A 22,746-nucleotide genomic window follows, 5' to 3' on the forward strand; every position below is an offset into this window, starting at 1 on the left:
TATCTTTAGAAAGAAAAATGCATACACTTATAAGGAGTGCACAATAAGATTTTAAAGTGTTAATAAAAGCAATAATTTTTAATGTAAAGCATTATTACATATAAATATTACATGATAAAAATTTATAGGGGCCCTCCAAAGTTAGGGTTCAGTGTGATTGCACATTTCGCTCCCTCTAACGCGGCCTTTGCATTAAATTAATAATATAGCTGATGCCAAACCTTTTATGAATTGTGTAGAAGTCATACTTATACCATTAGAACCAAAATGTGTGATGGATTGTCAATTTGGAATACGAAGCATTAGTAGAGGAGATGTCGAAACTCCACCATGATGATTAGTTTTGGTTTAATGTAATGCAAGTGGTCATATACGATAACTTATAATGTCTTCAATTTCACAAAGAATTACACAGTTAAAATGATGAAAGGCATAAATTGATAAGATCTCAAAACTTATGATACAATTTGAAAACATTAAATCTTATAGTTGATTTTGACAATCAATTCAAACCTTTTAAGTTCAAACAAAATTAGCCCTTATATTTTTTATAGGGGTTTTTGGGATATCAAGGCATGTGAGGGATAGCTGCGGGCATGACTTTTGGGGAGGTTGTTTTTGGAAGTTAATGTGTTTAGGGTTGGTAATCTTTTTCACTTGGTCTGCGTGATGCCCCTTCACTTTATCATCAACTTTCTTTTGTATTTTTCCTTAAACAATCGTTTGCTTCTATTAGGGTTCTAAATTAAAAAAAAATTAACAAAAAGCTTGGGATACTGTTCATTTTAACGAAAAATCACATTTTTACATTAAAAAAAATCAATTTTGATACTATTCACTTTACCCTTTATTTTATCTTAATCGTTAAAACTCAAAGTTTTAAAACTATTTTTATTAGTTTTCCTTTTAAATTATGGTTTTCCTAGAGTGTACATTAATTTGCAGCTTAGGCACGCATGACTAGTTTGGAGTTAGGGATAAGATTTGGTCCTAAACCAACCAACTTGTGATGAGGATTCTTTCCGGATCCTCTTTGTGGGGATTCTAAAGATTCTCACATTCTAGTCGTTCATCGTATATCGTGCAGTCAGTTTTTGTTAGATATTATTTGTGTTTAATTTTAAATAATAAAATTCAAATTATTACTAACCGTATGATGTACAATAAATAACTAAGATGTGAGAATTTCTAAGATCTTCACAATTTAGTTCTGGATGATCCAAATCCACCAATTTGTATATTATTTTGTGTCAGAGCATGGGGAACTGAATCATGTTAATTAAATGAGTTTCTTATTTATTTGTTGTATTAATTAATAAAGTTTAAAGTGCTTCATTTGAGCAGGCAATGTGTTTGATATACATGGGTCACACGAAGCAAGCTGGCTATATGCTAAAAAGGTTTGTTGACATCACATGATATGTGAGTCGATGCATTACTATATAAACCTCACATAAGTTGGGTGGTTAACAAAAAAAACAAGAAGATATAATTAACTCACAATTTCTTAATGGAACGAAATCTTATAGTGGTCAAATAAAGGCTGAAATGTTTCTATGAGTTTTTCTGGTCCACAAAAAAAATAGATTGATGCGGTAAAATCACTAACTGATTTCCTTTTTCAAAATAAAAAATAAATAAAATAAAAATCTTACGCATCTTTCATTTTTTATACGTTTTTTTTTCTTTCTATCATTTAATAAAGTGGGAGAGGATCTCACTATATCAAGAGTTCGTACAAACCACATATTCTTTATATAAACTTATTTGTTTGTTTAACAATTTTATACTTAAAGACATACTACTGATTAACTATTTTATAAGACTATATATGCAATGTTGAAGCATGTCCTACATCAAAAACTTAATGAAGTTAAATAGCAAAGTAAGACGCAAGTTTGAGATGTTTTCTTAAAAGAAATCGGTACAATGTGAAATAAATATCACATGTTAATTTAGTTAGATTAGTGAATAGTGAACATGAAAAACAAACTTATTGATACAATTTAGTTTAACTCGTTATATATATCATTAATATGTATATATGTAAATAGGGGTGGATTTGCAGCAACACTTTTTTACACAATTTTTGACATAAGCTTTTCTGGTAGCCATTTCGTAATATATTTTAACGATCCAAACTCGTCTATATTTAATTAGAACATCATTCGTAGATCATCCTTGCAAAAATTAGACAAATCCAAAATCATTAAGACATTCATTTGTAGTGAAGAAAGTGAACAAATATGGTTCTACAAAGAAATCCTAAACCTTTAATTCCTTGGTCATATACTTTCAGATTTGAGCATGATGTTTGAGAGAAGACCTAAACTATAAACGATTTACATAATTAAAATACATTACGGAATGAGTCCACAAAAACGTATGTTGAAAGCTATGTCACGAATCTATCATATATATATATATATATATATATATATGCATGCTAATGTCTGTTTTCAAACAAATTCTACAATGACTCCAATGTTTGGGTTAACATATTGTCTCATGTGTCTCGACTATAAAAGCGATAAGTTATCAACTTGTCTTTGTATCCTAATTACACAAACTCCTAAGAAGGGCAGCTACCAAGGTAATGTATATATCCTTCATATTGTGATATGTGTCAATACAAATGCAACCTTCACTATAGTCCATAAGGGCATGATTGACATTTCAGTATGACATCTAACAAAGATGGTCTGATTCAATTAGACTTTAACATTATACATACGTTGTAATTGGCACTCTAAAATTTTTATTTTGCATCTTTATATTTAAAAAGAAAAATGCACTTGTTAGAAGTGCTAAATGAGAATTTTAGAGTGTCAAAAACAGTTTCCTTATGCACAGTAGAGAACAATAATCTCATATTGATAAAGTAAAGTTATTTCTAATGCAATGAAAAATTCCGCGTTATATATGACTTTGGTAATATTTGTTTGGAGAATAGGATAGCACATCGTGCATATGACAAAGTTATATACAATTAATATATTAGAGTTTTCATATGGCAAAATAATATACAATGAACATATAAAAGTTTTCATATGGCTTAAGGAATTGAATCACTGGGCCTTCGAAAAATTATATTGGCCTTGATGACTGAACTTGTGAAAATTGCATTAGCTCCAACGTGAGAGTTTTCACCTTAATATCATCGAGGCCTTTGGTAATAAATTTTTTTTATATCAATTGTACATTACTTTGTCATATGCAAGTGAGATACTATTCTCCAACATGATCCACCACCAATCCGGTCCGCCACCAAATATGCAAAGATATATTTTAGATATAACTCAGAGTCAAAAGTGAGACCTCCTCTATTTTTAGAATATAAAAATTTATATTTTACTGTAAATTTAATCTAATCTCTTTAATGCGCAAAAATTAAAAGTTAAAAGTCAAATTCACATTTTATAAATGCACGAAGACGGTAAAACTTGCAAGTTACTGTAATATTCGTCTTTCAAATTTGAGATAGCCTAAAGACAAAAATAATAAAAAATCTGATGGCATATTGAGAAGTTGGTATACCTTGACCCATTGACGGGAATATCATATTTGTTGGGCTGTTTATTGGTGGAAAATACAACGCATTATCCAAATGCAAAGGTCATTAGGGTTAAATAAACAAATTGGAGAATGTTGTCCTAATCTAAAAGCAACACCAGAATCAACAACCATTAGTAGATTGTAGAACAAAAAATTACTTAAATATTACCAAAAGAAACATTAGTTAAAATATAAATAAAATCTAGTAATTATGACTCATTGTTCACTTTTGAGAAAATTTTCAGTACAAAAAACGGAAGGATAAGTGTTAATGAGACTCTCGTAATAGTAGAACTCTTTGATACCTTATATTTTTTGTACAGTATTTTATAACATTAGTATGAGAATTGATGTTAAACTATAAAGTGGTAGAGAGTCTATGAAGAGTTATACTCTTGAGAGAGTTCCGTGCCAACCAACATTATAAGACATTATACTAAAAATATGTTGTGGTAGCGAATCCATGCAGAGTTTCACTTTTTAGAGAGTACCTTTAGTATTACTCAAAAATAAGTTATAACAGTGACTTGCCACTAGTTGTCCATCTTTTAAAAAAGAATAAAAAAGTTTTAAAACCAATTATTTTTTAGGAAAATTAACGAAAAATCGAAAAATAAAACTTTAGTTTTAATTAAAAAAGACAAATACATGTGTAGTGAATAGTACCATGAAAAGGTAAAAATATGATTTTTCGTTAAAAATGAACATTACCAGGAGTGTTTCGTTAAAACTCTTTTTCTTTTTCTAATTTTAGATAAAACTCTTTCACTATTAATCTTTGACGTAAGCAAGCTTTCTTCTTAGATAAAACTCTTTCACTATTAATCTTTGACGTAAGCAAGCTTTCTTCTTTCAGCTGTTGAGGTGATGAGTCACTCAACATTTATTAATTTAAATTTTCTTTCTAGTGACACATGATTTAATATTCTAGTTGATAAGTTGTTATAAATAATATGTCTCACTTCTAAAGTATTATTAATAAAGAGAAATACTAAGGAGACTCTTGCAAAAATTGAAATCTTCATAGACTCCTTAGTCTCTACCGCCTTATATTTTTTACATAGTATTTATAATGTTAGCACAAAAATTTACGTTAAACTCTAAAATGATGAATAATGCATTAAGAATCTCACTTTAAAAGAATCCTCTAACATTTCTCAATAATAAATATATATGTTATCACGTTAGCGTGCTTTTGGATGCACTGAAAACCATTCAATATGATAAAGTCACAACTCACGACGAACCCAAGTGACCAACCAAAGTGGAGTTGATCATATTCTTAGTTTTCAATTGGTGGAATTTATGAATTAAATAATCCACACTTGCACATGAAATGATTGTCTTTGGGAGACAAAAGATGCCTTGGAGAAACACATTTTTCTACTTAAAGAAATGGGCAGCAGAGAAAATTAGATCTCAAATTCTCCATCCCTGCCTCTTTAGTCTTAACCACAAAAGAAGAAAAGCATGGCATATAATATAAATAAAAATAATTGTAAATAAATAAATAATTAATTAATTAACCCCATTGACTTTCTTGAAATGCAAGACTTGAGGATTATAATTTAGGGAACTTTAATGAAAAGTTTCCGGTACTGTTCACTTTAATGAAAAATCACATTTTTACACAAAAAAATTAATTCTAGTACTATTCACTTTACCTTTTATTTTGTTCTTATCATTAAAACTCAAAATTTTCAAACATTTTTCTTTAGTTTTCTTATAATTTAATCTTGTTTCTCTGAGAACCACTGACATTTCGGTTCCAAAATTGTGCAAAAGTTTGTGATGTGAAGGTTCGTTTGCAAGTCACAGGTTATGCATTATTGGTCATGATGCACAGTTTTGTGACCAATAAGATTTGTCCAAAATAATATGAAATCAAAATAAACAAATCCAACCCCATCTAGAAAGGCCACAAGAAATTACATAGCCCAAGCTATAGAACATGAAGGGCCCGCAATTGGGCCAAACTGGCCCAACCAAGATTCGAGGAGTAGCGGCCTTGGTCTTACTCAGGCCTACATTTTTTGGCCCAATGAGTAAAATGGGCCCGGTTGACCCTTTCTGAAGCATGTAAGGACCAAGTTCTTGGGAGGGTCAGGAATTCATCAATCAATTTATTGCTGAAGTTTTTTTTTTTTTTTTTTAACCAAATGTAGAGGATCACTAGTTAGTAGTACCCGCGCGTTGCCACGGGTTTGAAAATTGTATGAAATATTGTATTAAAAAAATGTAAGACAGTGGGATAAAACATCAACATTGTTTATGCCACAAAGGTTTCAAAATTTTAGTAAGCAAAAGTTTTAATTTATGTATTCTACATAGGCAACATATAAACAATGTCATCCAATGAATTACATTAACCTCAACTAAATCATACCGGCACAGATTGAAAATTAGTTTACAGTGAACAACACAACACACTAAATCATACAATCTACTATCCCTAATTATAAATATAATTGAACTACATTTGCATCATCCGACTTCTTTCTAAGCAAACCAAAAAAACTCATCTTGCTCTTCCAACTGTTATAATTAAACCACTGAAAACAACACCCAAAAAATAGAAAAAATTAAACCAAAGCAATCCCCCCACATAAAATTACGTGTTTTTCTAGTCCAGTATAGCAACACCAACTCACATGTACTGCAATCATTGTTAAAGAATCACTCTTTAAATTTATACATCTTCGTATTAACAGAAGCAAATAAAATTTGAAAAAAAAAGACATGAATTAAGCCATGATAGCAAGTAACAATCAATAAGCAAAAAATCCATCCCTGCAAAGAAAAACCCCAAATCTAAATAATCATTCACAACAACAAAATTTAAAACAAAGAGGTATCACAAATTAAAATTAAGACTCCTAAGCACACAACATTGAAAGAAGATAATCACTCACTCTCAACTAAACAGCACAAAACACTATCTTTTATAGGACTTCAAAATTTCTTGGAATGATAAGCAAAGAACAGGCAGAAAAATGGAGATCAGAAAAGCAGAAAACGCAAGATTCCAGAAAACCAAAATTAAAACGTAGATGCAAATACAAAATCACAAAAAAAAAAAAAAATAATAATTTAAACACCCATACCATCAGGAGATGAGCGACGGAAGTTACCTTTTGCAAGAAAAATGAAGGTAGGTTAGAGCACAACTGAGGCTGAGAATCCTGACCAAGAAAAATACAAAGGTAAAAAAAAAGCAGAGAAAAAAAGGAAGAAGAAGATAAGCGAAAGAGTAAAGTGAAAAGCAAAGGAAATATGGAAACAAAATGCATCGATGATTAACAGGTGGACAGAAGGCGTGGTTTTATAGTGCAAAAAAAAAAGCAACATGGGGGAAAGGAAGGAGAAATGTGATGACCGACAGGTGGAGAGAAAGGCTGCTTTTACTGTGCAAAAAAGAAAGATAAGCGAAAAGAAGAAGAAACGGGAGTGAACGTGTCCACAGCAGGGCAACGGGTGCACATCAAGGGTAAATCAGCCATTCTATTGTAGTTAAAATGGGAAAGAGTGGGGATGAGTAAACAAACGGAGGGCATTAAATGAGGCAACAAAAAAGGAAAGTAAGCAAAAATGAAGGTCATTTCTGACATTTTGCTGTTAATAACATTAAAGTTGTCAGATGTTAAACCCAGCACATGGTTTGTGACACAAAAAAAATATAAAAAATTACAAAGACCCACAGATGATAGACAAAGGATGATCAACACATGGCAATCAGAGGCATAATAGATGTTTAACTGTGCAAACCAGCAGCAAAACAACTAAGCAAACGAAAAATCAGGAGCATTTCCGCCCTTTTACTATTGCTGAACAGTGCCGGATTCAACTGGCTTTTAGTATATATAACTAGTTAGTAGTACCTGCACGTTGCCGCGAGTTTGAAAATTGTATAAAATATTGTATTAAAAAAATGTAAGACGGTGGGATAAAACATCTACATTGTTTATGCCACAAAGGTTTCAAAATTTTAGTAAGCAAAAGTTTTAATTTATGTATTCTACATAGAAAAGATTGGGGCATTCTTGTTTATGCACTTGTCAAATTCAGTACAGTCATCCATTCCATTCTAGAAGCTACATATAGTGTTCCATTGGGACCATCACTTGAACAGAAAAAATTACAAAATGCTGGTATATGTATAGGCAAAAAATGTTATGGTTATCGATTCTATTCTAGCAGTTCTATCTAGCCTTTGATTAGGACCAGCATCTGGACACAAAATCTAAGCAAATGCTGGAGTATGTACATGCAAAAAAATACCAGAGTTTAGACCAGAAATAACTATTTACATCCCAAAAAATATTAGAGACATTGTTTGATACGCATTAAAAAGGCAAGAAATTTTTTTATCCGAAACAGCTAAAGTTTTAATGCAGCATTCTTGAATGCCAACAAAGCAACCTAAGCAAAAGGAAAAAAAGTTGTCACATTTAGATAAGTGTTAAATTTATCTTTTAATAATTAAGTGAGAAGGGAAAGCAATGATAAAGTATTGTGACCTATTCCTTTTTTGCAGGGCCGGAATCCACCCAGCTGGAGATGATTTTTTCTTCAACAATTTGATCGGAATTTGATCGATATCTTCTCCACTTGGTTCAAACATCTCTTCAACATCACTGTTTTAAAATGGGACACATATGAGGAAGAAGAAATAAATCATAGTTTAAAAGCTTGATACAGGATAAAAGGTAGGAAACATGCCTTTGTTCAGTGCCAGTAAAAAGAGGCCTCCTCACTGCTTCCCTTTTTCGTTTGTATGATTGCGCAGTTGTTTCTGGTGTCGATGTAGAGTATGATACCGTTGTTGAAGACAAAGTAATTTCTGTTAGCAATGCCTGCGGTGTTTTTGGTTCCATGTCAATATCATCGGAGAGATTGTAGATGAGAACATTAGTTGAATTAAATGTGTTCTTTCTATTTCTAAAACGCAGGTGAAAAATTTTCCTCTGGCCAATCAATCTGAGGAATTCATTTGGCAATTGTCGCTGATCCACCAATCTTTGATTCATAACCAAATCGTTGCAAGCCGCACCAAAAAGTTTTTCGCCAGATTTACCAATCACCAAAGCACTGATTTCATTGGTTTGATCTTCAAGAACCAAATTGACTTTATACCTAATTTGAAAGTCGGGGTCACTTATATCTGGTACAATTATTACTCAAATATGAAACTTCTTGTAATAATGTATTAAAAGTCAAATCATATGTATGTTAAACTGAAAAAAAGCATAATTTGTTAATTGTATTATGTTAAAGCACAGGAAAAAAAATAGATGGCTTGTGTTTGAAATTGTAGGATAGAAAATTGAAACAACACATGTTAAGTATTACCAAGGTGTTGGAATTTGAGTGGAGTGTTTTTGACAGACCAGTTGCCCACTTGCGAGATCCTTCTGCATCTGCTTGACACAATTTGGGCAGACACTGTACCACCAGTCATATCGTGTGTCAAAGCGCTTGATGAATGCTTTACACAAAAATGTCTCATCCTGTAAAATATTTTAAAATGGGGTTTTTGAACATTAGTCCTTGCAAAAGATTAAAATTAAAAAAAAACCTGATGCTAGATTAAATATTCAATTTAATCCGTTGAGTGTACTTTTATCAAAATTTACATTCAATTTTTCTTATTTAATGTGTATTTTTATTTAATCTCTCATATTAAATTTTAATTTTATTAATATGCACATATTTAATTTTTTTAATTAGAAATGAACGTAAATGAGAAAATATTAAAAAAAAAATTGTGATACAAAAATATATAGATACATAAGTGTACAGAAATGATTGTGCCAAAATATATAAAAATGACTTTTTTGTACGAAAATATTTGTACCTACATGATTGTACCGAAATATATTATAATGTACCTAAATGTTAATACCAAAATGTATGTACCAAAATGTACGAACCTAAATGTCATTACCAAAAATGTATGTACCTAAATATCAATACCAAAATGTATGTATCTAAATGTATTTACCGAAATAATAATTGAATTAATGTACCTAAAAGTCAATACTCAATTGTGTGTATCAAAGTGTACATAACGAAATGCCTTATATTGAATCAATGTAACTACATGTTTGTACCGATAGATATACCAAAATATTCAAATGTATTAATGTACCTAAATGAAGACCATACAAAATTGTTATCGGAATATATATTATAAAAAATTTAGTTACCTAAATGTAGACATTAAAATATATTATGATGAATGAAATAAAAATTAAATTTAAATGTAATTAATACATTAAACTAAAAATAAAAAGATAAAATAAAACATCAAAATACAACTAATAAATGATATGATTAAATGTGCTAGGGACTAAAATTGGATTTTAATCTTACATATGGTTATAATCTAAAACTCATATTTTTTAGGGATTAAAATGAAGTTTTCTATATTTTAAAACCATTTGTATAAGGATGAACCATCATGTATATGGGTTTCACTAAAGATGTAAAAATTGCAGTTGTAAATTTTGACCCAAATATAAGAAGTTATAATAAAGCTTTCTACCTTATTGTTGAGCAAAAATTGTACACAATATGTAAATAAATAATTCACTCGACACAATTTCACCCTCATTCATTATTTGAAGAAGGTTTTATTAATTTGAGTTCGACCCATTTTAGGCTACGCGCCTATTAATTACAACCCTTCTTTTGGGAAATGAATACCCTTTGATTCTAATATGAATAAATCGTAACATGAGGATTTGGGTGTTTATTTGATTTTGCGACTGTATCTAGTTAGAGCCTTAGATTGCCTACGTACCCTCGTTGAGGGATCAAGTCACTCGTAGTTCCTTATGTGTTTGTTGGGATTTGATGCCTTGTGCAGTTTTAGCTCGTGCGGGCGAGTACTTTGAGCCATTGGAGCGTTTAATACCTTGTGCAGTTTTAGCTCATGCGGACCATTGGAGGGTTTTGTGGCTTTGTGCCATTTGAGTCTTGTTGCGGCTTCATGTCATTTGTGTCTTGTAAATTTAATGGGAATATTTGTAAACCCACTATTACTTTGGTATTTGACTTTGTCTTGGTGTCGTGCATCTCAGACTTCTTGAATAAATTTAACTTTGATGTATGCCATATTCATAAATCCCACATGAGTAATATGGAAGAGTTACACTTTTTTCCTCTCTGAGTTCCACGTGGATAGTATTCCTATTTAATTTGAGGGAATTGTATTGCAACCAGTAAAAAAAATGACTAGTCATAATCATGACTAAAGTTTGAAGGCCACGTGTTTGAAATGATTTGTGTTGTCATTGTCTCCATGCTTAAGTTGCAAGTTTTGTTGACTTTATCTAATTTAATGGGTGCTCAAGTCTAAAAAAGTCCACGTTGGTGAAAAATGGAGGGTCCCCGGGCTTACCTTGCATTAGCTTTTTGAAAAGCTTCCCTCATAGTTTAATCCCTAGTAAATCAGGACTCTATTTCATGACTTTTCCACAGTTTCATAGGATTTCAATCTTATTTGAAATAGGACTTTGAAAGCATGAAAACCCGGCCCTTTTTTTTATTGTAAAATGAACTTTATTTTACTTGTCTTCCCACGTGAGGTGCAGGCTCCTTTAGCATTCATTCCCTTTTTTTTATATATTTTTTCTTCTGAACTTTCACCTCCATTTAAACATGAGACTTTGAACCAATTTGATCCAAGTTTTCTAACAGCAAGCTTCACTCTTTTTTATGTGATTTTAAGGGTTTCCAAGTTCCAATAGGATTTGTCTTCCAATTTCAACAACTTGACTTCCAGTTTCAATAACCTCACTTCTTCTCCACGTGAGGTGTGGGGTGCAGACTTCATTCACACCCCCCCTTTTGCGAGATGACTTTCAGCAGAAATTCCTCATTTTTTCTTGGCTCCAATACACGTGGTTTTCCTCCAGAAGCAAGAATCAATTCCGATATACTTGGGCTTCCGTATATTTCGAACCGCCATTTGGATTGGATAACCGTTGATTTCCAAGTGAGAATGGGTAAGGTTTGTTTTGCACAGTTTCTTCCCCCTTTTGTAGGAAGAAATTCACATTTTATGTTTTTATTTTATTTATTATGGATGTTAATTTGTATGTAAAGCTCATCCTCATCTTTTGGGTTAGATTACATTTTTGTTTTGTCTTGTAGTTTTACCCAATTTGTATGGACTCTATTTTTTTTATGTTGTATATTTTTGTTGTTCAACACTTATATAATTATGGATAAAAAAAAAAAGCTAATTCATCAACTGTCACTTTCTTGGCAGTCTACAAAATTTGAGCTTCATTCACTTGTCTCGAAGACGGTGCCAATAGTATTACAACTTTTGTGTTGTTAGAAAACCTATAGGATTTAAAACATAATATTATTTGAATAGCTTTAAAAAAAATCTGTTTTATTGTAAAAATAATAAAAATATCTTCAGTTTTTTTAATAATTGTCAATGCACTTACACTGATTTGTACCTATTTAGTTCCGAGATGTTTGGATCAAGAAAGAAAAGCAATGAGGCAGTGCTGCTCAACACAATCTTGGCTGTGGATAAAAAAAAATAACGGAAATAACATAAGCAAAATATTAATAAATAATTCAAATAATTGGATGTAAGTTTAAAAACAACATCCAAACGTGATTCACAGGATTCCATGTTTGCCTAAATAATCTTAACATGTTGTGCAAGGATTTGTTTATTCACAAATATTCCAATTTGAATAAGCAATTTTACAAAAAGGAAACCAAATTATGAAAATAATGAAACACACTTACTGAGCATCACTACTTTTAAACAGTTGTAAGGCAATGCCTTAAAAAGAAAGGAAGCATGCGATTTCAAATTAGAACAATATTTCTATTCAAACGCAGCTAAAAATTAATAAACAAACAAACAATTGTATTTCCAAATGTGAATAGAAAACAGAAACACTCATTTTATTATTGATAATAAATTATGTGAAAAACTCATTAGAGGCAGCAAATATTTCGAAATGTTGTGTTAACAGCTAATTAACATAATTTATAGGAGGAAACAGAACAATAAAGATACCAAACAGGTTAATTTTTTATTGAGTTAGGTACCAAGATACAACTTCACTTTTAGACTTGTGAAAACAACAATTGTTGGCGCATATAATGTCTCCATTGACAAAGAAGAACAAGTCTCTGCAACATCTTCCCATAATGTAATCTTCATCTCTTCTTTTCTATTGAAAAAGAAAATTTGAAATGGATATTCAAAAGCTAGGAAGAAATTTGTTTAATTTGTTATGAATATAGTAAGCACTCAACATGATAAGTATAATATAATGGTTTAACAATATTGATTTGTGAGATAACATTTAAAATTTTGTAACATGGATATAATAGATACATAAAATAATTTAGAATCACAAAAAGCACAGAGAGGGAACCTGATGTTTTCAATAGCTATATCACACTTATGTGCAATTCTCTGATTAATTTGCTTTGGTTCCAACTTTTGCACACCAATTACATGATCAATGACATCTTGCAATTTAACAAACAAATATATTGGAAGTGTTAAAATTCATTTTACAAAATAAAGACGAGTTTTTTAATGCATATATATACATATAGATATACATATATTGTTACCTGTAAGGATATCAACTGTGTTGAGGAGAGGATAAAGTGGGTTATAATCTTGCAAAAAGAACCGGTGTTGAGGGATAGGTGGAAACACACTGGACAATTTTTTGAAAATTGTTTTCCCAGTGAACACAACTTGGGTATCATGTGGCACAACTCTATATTGACCCCTCATTCTATTCGTACAGAAACCCATAATTTCATAACAGCTTCCAGCTTCTATTTTCAAAGCAACAATTTCATAGTCCATCTCTGTTGTGCAAGCTTCAATCGCTTGTTGATTTGCAATTGATCAGGGTGAAAAAACAGAAAGAAAAAAAAACGATACAAATGCAATTGACAAACAAAATCAAAAAATGGATTATATTTTGTATAAGATAAATAGATAGGCATGCAGTGACAACACACTCTATTCACAGGAACAAAATTAAAGTTTATTATCTAACACGTAAAAAAAAGTTAGAAACAAAACTAATATATTTGTTTGTCTCTATTTACAGTGCATAGTCATTGGTTAATCCCATAATGAAAACGATAATGTACACTAATTTTAGTAAAGCAACTAAGACTTTTGTCAACTATGTTTAACAGCACCAAACCAAGCCTTAAAATTTCACACAACCTAAAGCATAAATATATTTCCACCTATTTCAAAAAGGGATAATGTTTTAACATGAAATTCAACAGAAAAACTTTAAAAGCAATCAAACAAATTTTAACTCGACTATAGACAGAACTTGTACAAACTAAACCGACAATGTTAAAAATAGAAAAAAACAAAGAAAGAAAAACATACAACACATCAAAACGCTATTAATAATATATGTTAACCATGAACAGCACAACCTTATCTCTTTACATCACTGCAAGACACTATTTATAAATATTTACAAAGCTCTATTACTAAGAAAGACCAACACCTTTTTTTTCTGCACCATGATTAGTTTGAATGCTTACATTTATAAAGATCACAGCTTTTTGTTCCAATTTTTCTCCCTCTGCCTATTTCAATTAAACTTATTTTTTCACTTGGTTCAAATGATAGAAACTTACTAAAAGACACAAAATTTAGTTCAACTATAAACAATGTCATCCAATGAATTACATTAACCTCAACTAAATCATACCGGCACAGATTGAAAATTAGTTTACAGTGAACAACACAACACACTAAATCATACAATCTACTATCCCTATTTATAAATATAATCGAACTACATTTGCATCATTCGACTTCTTTCTAAGCAAACAAAAAAAAAAACTCATCTTGCTCTTCCAACAGTTATAATTAAACCACTGGAAACAACACCCCAAAAATAGAAAAAAAAATGAACAAAAGCAATCCCCCCACATAAAATTACGTGTTTTTCTAGTCCAGTATAGCAACACCAACTCACATGTACTGCAATCATTGTTAAAGAATCATTCTTTAAATTTATACATCTTCAAATTAACAGAAGCAGATAAAATTTGAAAAAAAAAACATGAATTAAGCCATGATAGCAATTAACAATCAATAAGCAAAAAATCCACCCCTGCAAAGAAAAACCCCAAGTCTAAACAACCATTCACAACAACAAAATTTAAACCAAAGAGGCATCACAAATTAAAATTAACACTTCTAAGCACACAACATTGAAAAAAGATAATTACTCACTTTTAACTAAACAGCACAAAACAATATCTTTTATAAGACTTCAAATTTTCTTGGAATGATAAGCAAAGAACAGGCAGAAAAATGGAGATCAGAAAAGCAGAAAACACAGGAGTTAAACCCGACACATGGTTTGTGGCACAAAAAAATATAAAAAATTACAAAGACCCATAGATGATAGACAAAAGATGATCAACACGTGGCAATCAGGGGCATAACAAATATTTAATTGTGCAAACCAGTAGCAAAACGGCTAAGCAAACGAAAAATCAGAGGCATTTTCGCCCTTTTACTATTGCTGAACAGTGTCAGGTTCAACTGGCTTTTAGTATATATAATGTAAAGGATGCAACTTACAGGTGGAACGTGCACTGATGACTTCAATCAATGAAGATGGTGATATGCTTAATGCAAAAATAATAAATATGTTTCCAGGTTCACATAAATTGATATTGAAGAGAAGTGCTCCAATTATGCTATTGAGAAACATTGATCCAAAATTGAGATTGTGTAATCGTACACATTATTGTGTCCTGGTTGTCACCAAAACCTTATTGATGTTGAAATCCAAATTGGAGCGATATTTGTGGCTACTCATAGCTCTTTCTTATCGACTTCTAAGTTCCCTTTGCCAAAGAGAGATTTCATGACCACCATCCATTATCAATCACATTCCACATCCCACTTAAAACTTTTAGATTCCTCAAGTAGCCTCCTCTATAAAAGCATTCCAGTTTCAGAGGCGAGTGAGCCATGTTAGGAATGAGTTTTACTGCTGTGATGGGGCCATATCCTATTCGAAGCATTTAGACGGTCCAGTCGGCGTCGAAGAATGCAAAGAATGTCGTTAACGATCTCGGAGCAATGGTTAGGCCAAGGCCAAGGCCAAGAGAACCCTTCTGATACCCAATACACATGAAATAGAATGTTTTTACCAAGGATCCATTAAAGACTCCCAATAGTGCCAAACACTTATGTGAACTTACAAGAAAGCAGTTTCCAATCGAGTTTTTCTCTCACCATAAACAAATATCCCATGTAAAGATTTACTTCAATGATCAATTATGTGTTGGCCTATCTATATGGGGTCTCAAAGTCAAGTACAAAGATTTTGTGTTTATGTCGTGATCTTTAATTGTGTAGGTTAGCAGTTTCTACCTAATCATTTTCATTCTTACTATTTTGATGTATTACACACCTGCTCCTCCACATGCAAGATGCCTTTTTTTTATCACAGCCACTTACATATTTTTAATTATGTGCCTAGATGCGACTTACAAGTTTCTAGTTTATTTTTGACATTTTTATTTGCGAATATACCTTTACTGTGTGCAAGGGTTAATAACCCTTTCTCGCGTGCGTAAGCACTTGCGGAGAAGCTAATGTGTTATAATATGTGAATAATAAGGCCTCTTTGGTAAAGTTCTGTATAGGTTTCAACGAAGAGAAACGACAACGTCTCAATGGTCGTAAAAAAGAAAAACCCGGTAAAATCTGTTACATTTACCGCATTTTCGACTGTCAGATAAAATTCACATCACCCACTTTGATCTTCAACCCTGCATTAACAGGGGCAATCTTGAAATTTAACGATTGTTTGGGGGTTCGTATTTTCCTTCTTCCTTCTTTTTCTTTCCGCATTCCGCTAACGCATTTTCTGTCGTTGATTCTACACTGACGCCGTTGAAGAAGAGATAGAACTCCCAAGAATTTCAGGCTCAGATCTCCAATCGCAAACCCTATCCACACCGTGCTTTTGGGCCCCGCGATCCGATCAGGTTCTCATCTTTTATTGTCTGAAATTCATGAAATTGATCAAAGAATTCAACAATTGAGTTCGAGTGTACGTCGTTGATCAATTAATTATTTCTCTATTTTTCGTTGATTTTTTCCTCAGAGTTATCAACCTTCATCCGCATTTAGTTTTATCAGACATTTCAATGTTTTGCCAAATAATGTGGTATTTTATTTTTTATTTTTGTTTAGTAGAAGCTTATTTCATGTAAATTTATGCTTTTTGTGCATGGGAGTGTTAGTTTATTGATGTGATAGCTTGTTGGAAACTCGGATAGTGTTTTGGTGTGTTTGCCAAGAAGTTGAGGGAAAGGAATGGAAAATGAGTTGGAGGTTTTAGAAGATTTTTGTTAATATGCACTATAGGAAGTTTAACAGACAAATTCAACTCTAACCAGTGTATTTGTTGTGTAAAAACTAACTGAGACGCTCTTATTGTAATTTTTCTTCGAACCAAATTTCTAGTCCTTTTCGACTGGTTTCAGAATTTTGTGGATTAGGTGGTAATTTAGTATGAGTTTGAGTGTATGGGATTTTTTTTTTAACTTAGTGGTGTTTTATGTAACATTTAATAGAAGGCAAGCACATTGAGGGTGATGGGCTGGAATCACCATTTGCATCCTGACCATTCGATTATGAAGTGTTGACTTATATGAAAAACTTGGCTGTGGGGAAGCATGAATATTGTCAAGGGTGTTGCTGATCTTATTCGAAGGACTTCCGGTGGCCACGATGGAGATTCGTCTTTAGGGACCCAAGCGCAGAAGTTCTCTTCTCCTGGCTTGAAGATCCACTTTAGGTACTTATGATTCACTGTTACACTACTTTTTGTTTTACTCTGGCATGTTAGTTATTGTAAATTGTGATTTTGTGTTTCCTCATATGGGGATGCTATTTTAGATTGAATACAGTCAAGTTAAATTATTGTAATGAAAGGACTGGTATGTTTAATAATCTTTGCATATTTTCAGGGATATATAGAACGATCTTAGTTAATTTTAGCTAGTTCAGTGTCTGGGTCTTTGGAAGAAAATGATAAAATGGTTGAAGTATTTTATTCTCCTCCCTCTCCGGAAAAATTGAACCTAAAGCTGGTCTCGAGGCTTTTAGGGATGTTTCATTTTGTATAATTTAATGAGATGAGGGAACTGCTCTAGGGTACCTTTTTAGAGTTTTGTATTACGATGTCATAGATGAAATTTGGGTCTGCTTTTTATGAGAGTTGTGTCAAATTGTTGGTGAGCCTCTTGTTTCACCGAGTCTGTGCACTGTGTTTAATGATTTTTATTGGCAAAAATTTTTTCCCATAAAAAAGTATCCTCTGGGCCTCCACTCAATTGGTAAAGGGGGCACAGCTGAGATAGGTATTAGGTATGTGTCACGGTATTGTAAAAAAATATAGTGCCCATGGGAGGGCTAAAGCTGGGAATTGAACATTTGAAGAAATGTGATTATCACACTAATATATGGAGATTGAATTCTTTAGGGTTTTTGGTGGTGGAAGAGGTGGATAATTTGTCAAAGAGAGTCCAATCTTCGGCTACTCTAAGGGCTATGATATGTCCATAATTTAGGGCTGTTTCTTTTTCGTAATACTGTCTGATTGAAGAGATGTAGTGTTTTAGAGTATTGTTGTAATAGTCTGTTGTTTTTGTGTAGTGTTATGGTGGCTTTTTTTATATTCTTTAGAGAGTTCTTGTTAGGTTTGGGCCATCGAACACCTTGTACTCTTTCCTTTCCTCAATTAAAGGTTTTTACTTATTAAATAAATCTGTTTGGAAGAGGAGATTAATAGTAGAAGGCCTTCAATAGGATTTTACTGCCTTTTGGTCATCCTTGGCACCTCCTTTTTCATGGTAATGCATGACGCAGGGGCTATGTATGGAGACATAGGACAAGTTGTCCTCTTGCATATCAGACCTGACTAGCAATATCTACAATCGCTTCTTTATCAAATATATATATAATTTTGGGCAGGGAAACTATGCACGGCAAGATGGGATCTAAACAATTATCATTACATAAGAAAAGGAACAGAAACCCTTAAAAATTTATTTCAAAAGACTTTGGAACAATATTCTCATTAGAATACAAGAATCCCAGTTGGACTCTGTAGTCTTTGCACAATCCTGATGGCTAAATTCCACAAGGATAATGCTCAAGAGGGAATCTCCACGCTTAACAACACACTATTTTCTTTCACCAAATTCTCTAAAGCCAACCCATGACCATCCTTTGGTTTATGCATTGAACACATCTAACCTAACGGTCAATTTCCCCTCTCCATTCCTCTCCCAAAAGTAATTTGTTGTCGATTTTTCCAAAGTTTTAGCTACTTTATTCCACAATGGACATAAGATAAGTGGGAACGGTATTCAAGATTCAAGAGTCAGTGAGCAAATCAGGGTAAGTGCGACGTTATCTCCTCACCCCATCTAATTTTATCCTCACCGAGTCAACAATGGGGTCCAGGAAGATAAAGCACACAGACTGCCCCTAAAGAAAGTCCCAAAGAACTCAAAGGCCACGCTCCTGGTCCTGACCGACATCCCAAATACTAGCTATGGACGCTAATATCTCTACATTAGCACCCACCAACACACTCTTAGACATGTTAGTTTCAGCCCCAACTTTGAGGCCAACTATATGAGTAAATTCTTGTAAGCATTTGCAGTTCAACCATAGTGACATTACAGAGTGTGGGCAAGTGTTGTAACTGCAAACGGGGGAATGCAAGACTTGTTAATTTTATGATGCCTAATTTGGTTAGCCTTTTGTGGTCCTTTTATTCCATTTTCTTCTGCTGTTAGTAATTTCTTTGTTACACTATCTATGTGGGCATTAATATGCAGAATTATTAACTATCCTTTTTATAAGAGAATTTATTGACCTTTTAGGATGGGTGGTTTGATGATTTGGCCCTTTATTTTGCAGTGAAGTTGGAGATGAGGCAGTCCTAAACATACTTTGGGATCGATATGAAAAAGTTGTTGATAAGGTATGTATGGAAGTTTATTAATTTCTCAAATTCTTTCTCCAAAGATTCTTCAATGTTCTTCACAGAGGCTACTTGTAAACTTTTTTTTCTTTCTGATGTAATAAAATGAACTGTGCCAAAAAAAAGGGTTGTGTGTTGACACTTACATATTGTTGAGCTATTTATAACTTTTCCTTATGCACTATGTTCAAGATTGGCTAGGGATTTTCTGTCTTGCCAAAAACAAAAGGGGGACTTACTGGATCTTAGAGGAGCTATCCTCATTTCCTTGTCCAGCTATGTTAGTTTCTCTAACAATGACAATACATATATTATATGCTAAAAAAAAAAGACTTATAACCTAACCTTCATGAAATTAGATATCCTTCAAGGAATTTAATTTACAGGATTTGAGAATAGATACTGTAGAATTGTTTTCTATCTTTGGACATAACAGGTTAGGAAGAATACATCAAATGAATTGATAGCAGAGAATGATAATAATAGCTTTTCTTGTTCCTTCTGTGCTCTAGTTGATTTATGTTTTAACTTTGTGATATTATGTTCACTCAATTTATAGGTGGAAAAGAGGAGGCTGTTTCATGTTTTTCTTAAGCAGTTTCTGGTTGTATTCAAGAATTGGGAACCAGTAAATACAGGCCAAATGTCAGAGGCTTCTTCAAGTACCATTCAATATACAGAATATTCATCACATTCGGATGATGTAGTTATTGGCTGCTTTGCTGGACATCCTGCAGAAGTCATTTTAGTATTGACTGAAGAGATTACACAATTAACTTCTATGGTTGCTGAGTGTAAGTTGAAATTCATGCTTGCTTTTTAGCAATTGGCAATTTACTTTGGTGTGCTGTATTAAATTTTTTTGCAAAACATATTTTCTTTTATTTTTATGAGATATTTTTGGCCATATGCTTGATACCACTATAAGCCAAATGTTAGCAGCCCGATATTGGAAGTTTTATTATTTAAATTAATTTATATATTTTACCTTGTATGTGAAGATAAACATTCTCTACTTGAGTTGAGTAAGAATGGGAATTGGCTTTATAGCTTCCAATCTTCTTTCCAGCCAAAATGCAGGCAGTTAGTTATTGATACATTTCTGTAAGTTAATGAGTATGCCTGGCAGTTGATAAACTGCAAGATCCTAACTAAACTCAAACTCACACAACAAAAGAATGAATTACTTCTTTTTCTTATTATTTAAAAAAGAAAAGAAAAGAAGCAAGATCCTTCCTTTAGATCAATTTCTGTAAGTTAATGAGTATGCCTGGCAGTCGATAAACTGCAAGATCCTAACTAAACACAAGCTCACACAACAACAATAATAAAAAAAAAACTTAGAAGGAAGGATCTTGCTTTTGTTTTCTTAAATAATAAGAAAAAGAAGTAATTCATTCTTTTTTCATATATAACAAAGTTGATTATACTTGTGCTAATCAGCATGGTAACTGCACATTATTCATTGGACTTCATCATTGCCATCTAAATTGTATCTTGTTCCTTCTCTTTTTTCACTTTTGGAAGGCTTTTGGTGAACTCTTTTCAGAATTGTGGTCATGGTACTATACATTGATATTTTAGCGCTTTTTGTTTGGTTAAATAGTTCCTTATGGCCCTTTTGCCCCTCCCATATTATTTAGTTATGATCTTTGTTCCTTCAAATTGGGTTTTCTTGCATAATTTATGGTTACTTTGTTTCTCCCATGGTTAATACAGTAAATACCAGTATAGTGCGATTGTCAGCAGACTTCTCTGGCCATTCCGCAACCTTAAATATCATTTCGGAAGGAATGCCACTCCTGGATGCTCTTATGATTGTTACTCGCTCATTACATAATTGCAGAGTTTTTGGATACTACAGTGGGATTCAAAAGCTAACGGCATTAATGAAAGGTATTAGTAGTATTACTCTCCTAGTGTAATTTCTTTTTATGATGAGACATTGTGAACTGGTGTTCAAATAATTTGAATTGTTGCAATTGTTAAACTTATTTAAAATCCACACGCCCCCAATTGATTGAAGATTTCTTTTGCTGATAAAACTATAGGTTTTTATAATTGTTATTTCAACCCCAATCCACCTAAATGATTGAAAATAACCCATTCAAATGACTAAAATTGGATTGGATTTATAATTCGGCTGGTTTTTCATTTGATTGTGCATATATTTTGATTGGTTTAAATGTGTGTGATGCTGTAACATATGTTATTAGGACCGTATCCACCAAATTTGTTGATTTCTATTTAAGTTTTAATTGATCTTGCAAAACATTGCTAATTTTACATTGTGTTTTTTGTTATTTTAGGGGCTGTTGTCCAGCTTAAAACAATAAGCGGTGCACTTTCAGCTGATGAAAAGTCATCTAATTCTACTATGGAGTGGACTGGACTCTTGCAACAAATACTTGTATATGTGGTGTCAATAATATATAGTTTCATTGATTTAAATTCAAATGTATATGAGAGAGGTCAGTTGTGCAGTAATACTATAGGTTTTGTTTCAAGGGGTTGTGCATCACCAGTTGGCTCTTCTGGTAAGGTTCCTTCCAGTGAAATAAGGTTACGATGGCATCAGAGGGCAGTTGTGTCTGTGATGGAAGCTGGTGGACTTAATTGGTTAGTAGGTAAGGTAGGCAATTTTGTTTTTACTTGTTCTCTTATCTTTTCTTTTGGATAGGAAATTTTTATTTATAACTTATAGTACATCATATCTCGACTTGGTAATACACAGTGAAAACTTGAGCCCCACTCTTAGAAACAATATGCTACAGTCTGGAGTCTGGACATCTTCCATATATGATTTGGTTATTTTGTAAAAAAAATTTCATTACTCTTCTTTACATCAACTTTTCCTAGAGAGAATTTAATCTTATCTTGATGACCTGTTTTTTCTTTCTTCTTGTAAGTGTATTTTTTTTATGATTAAATACATCAAAAGTGCTGAGTGTGTGCATGTCCTTGCCCTTTGTTGTAAAGATTCTATTTTGTGTGCCTTCTTAATTTCCAGAATGTGTCTGTCTGTCTGTATTTACATTTGTAAACTTCTTAGATGACCAATGACTACTGTATTTATAATCCACAGTTAGACTGAAATAAAAAAAACTTGTTATTTGTCACAGTTCCATCA

General features: G+C 32.4%; 1 protein-coding gene and 1 pseudogene across 6 annotated transcripts in view; one reads left to right on the plus strand and one right to left on the minus strand.

The window, feature by feature from the left end:
- LOC126632007 (BEACH domain-containing protein B-like) overlaps nucleotides 1-22,746 on the plus strand; it is a 120,834-nt gene that overhangs the window by 70,469 nt on the left and 27,619 nt on the right. For 2 of the 6 annotated variants that reach the window (XM_050302227.1, XM_050302226.1), the window contains exons 1-6: nucleotides 16,408-16,602; nucleotides 17,194-17,417; nucleotides 19,553-19,616; nucleotides 20,176-20,410; nucleotides 21,336-21,512; nucleotides 21,926-22,243. In XM_050302227.1, coding sequence (XP_050158184.1) covers nucleotides 17,296-17,417; nucleotides 19,553-19,616; nucleotides 20,176-20,410; nucleotides 21,336-21,512; nucleotides 21,926-22,243 — 916 coding nt within the window. In that variant the 5' untranslated portion in view covers nucleotides 16,408-16,602; nucleotides 17,194-17,295. Of the gene's footprint in view, nucleotides 1-16,407; nucleotides 16,603-17,193; nucleotides 17,418-19,552; nucleotides 19,617-20,175; nucleotides 20,411-21,335; nucleotides 21,513-21,925; nucleotides 22,249-22,746 lie in introns of those variants that run through there. The other 4 variants (XM_050302222.1, XM_050302223.1, XM_050302224.1 and 1 more) reach the window with 3 other exon arrangements.
- On the minus strand, nucleotides 7,933-13,647 carry LOC126631468 (uncharacterized; annotated as a pseudogene).

The sequence above is a fragment of the Malus sylvestris genome, chromosome 8, assembly GCF_916048215.2.
Source record: "Malus sylvestris chromosome 8, drMalSylv7.2, whole genome shotgun sequence".
In the NCBI taxonomy this organism is placed as follows: Eukaryota; Viridiplantae; Streptophyta; class Magnoliopsida; order Rosales; family Rosaceae; genus Malus; species Malus sylvestris.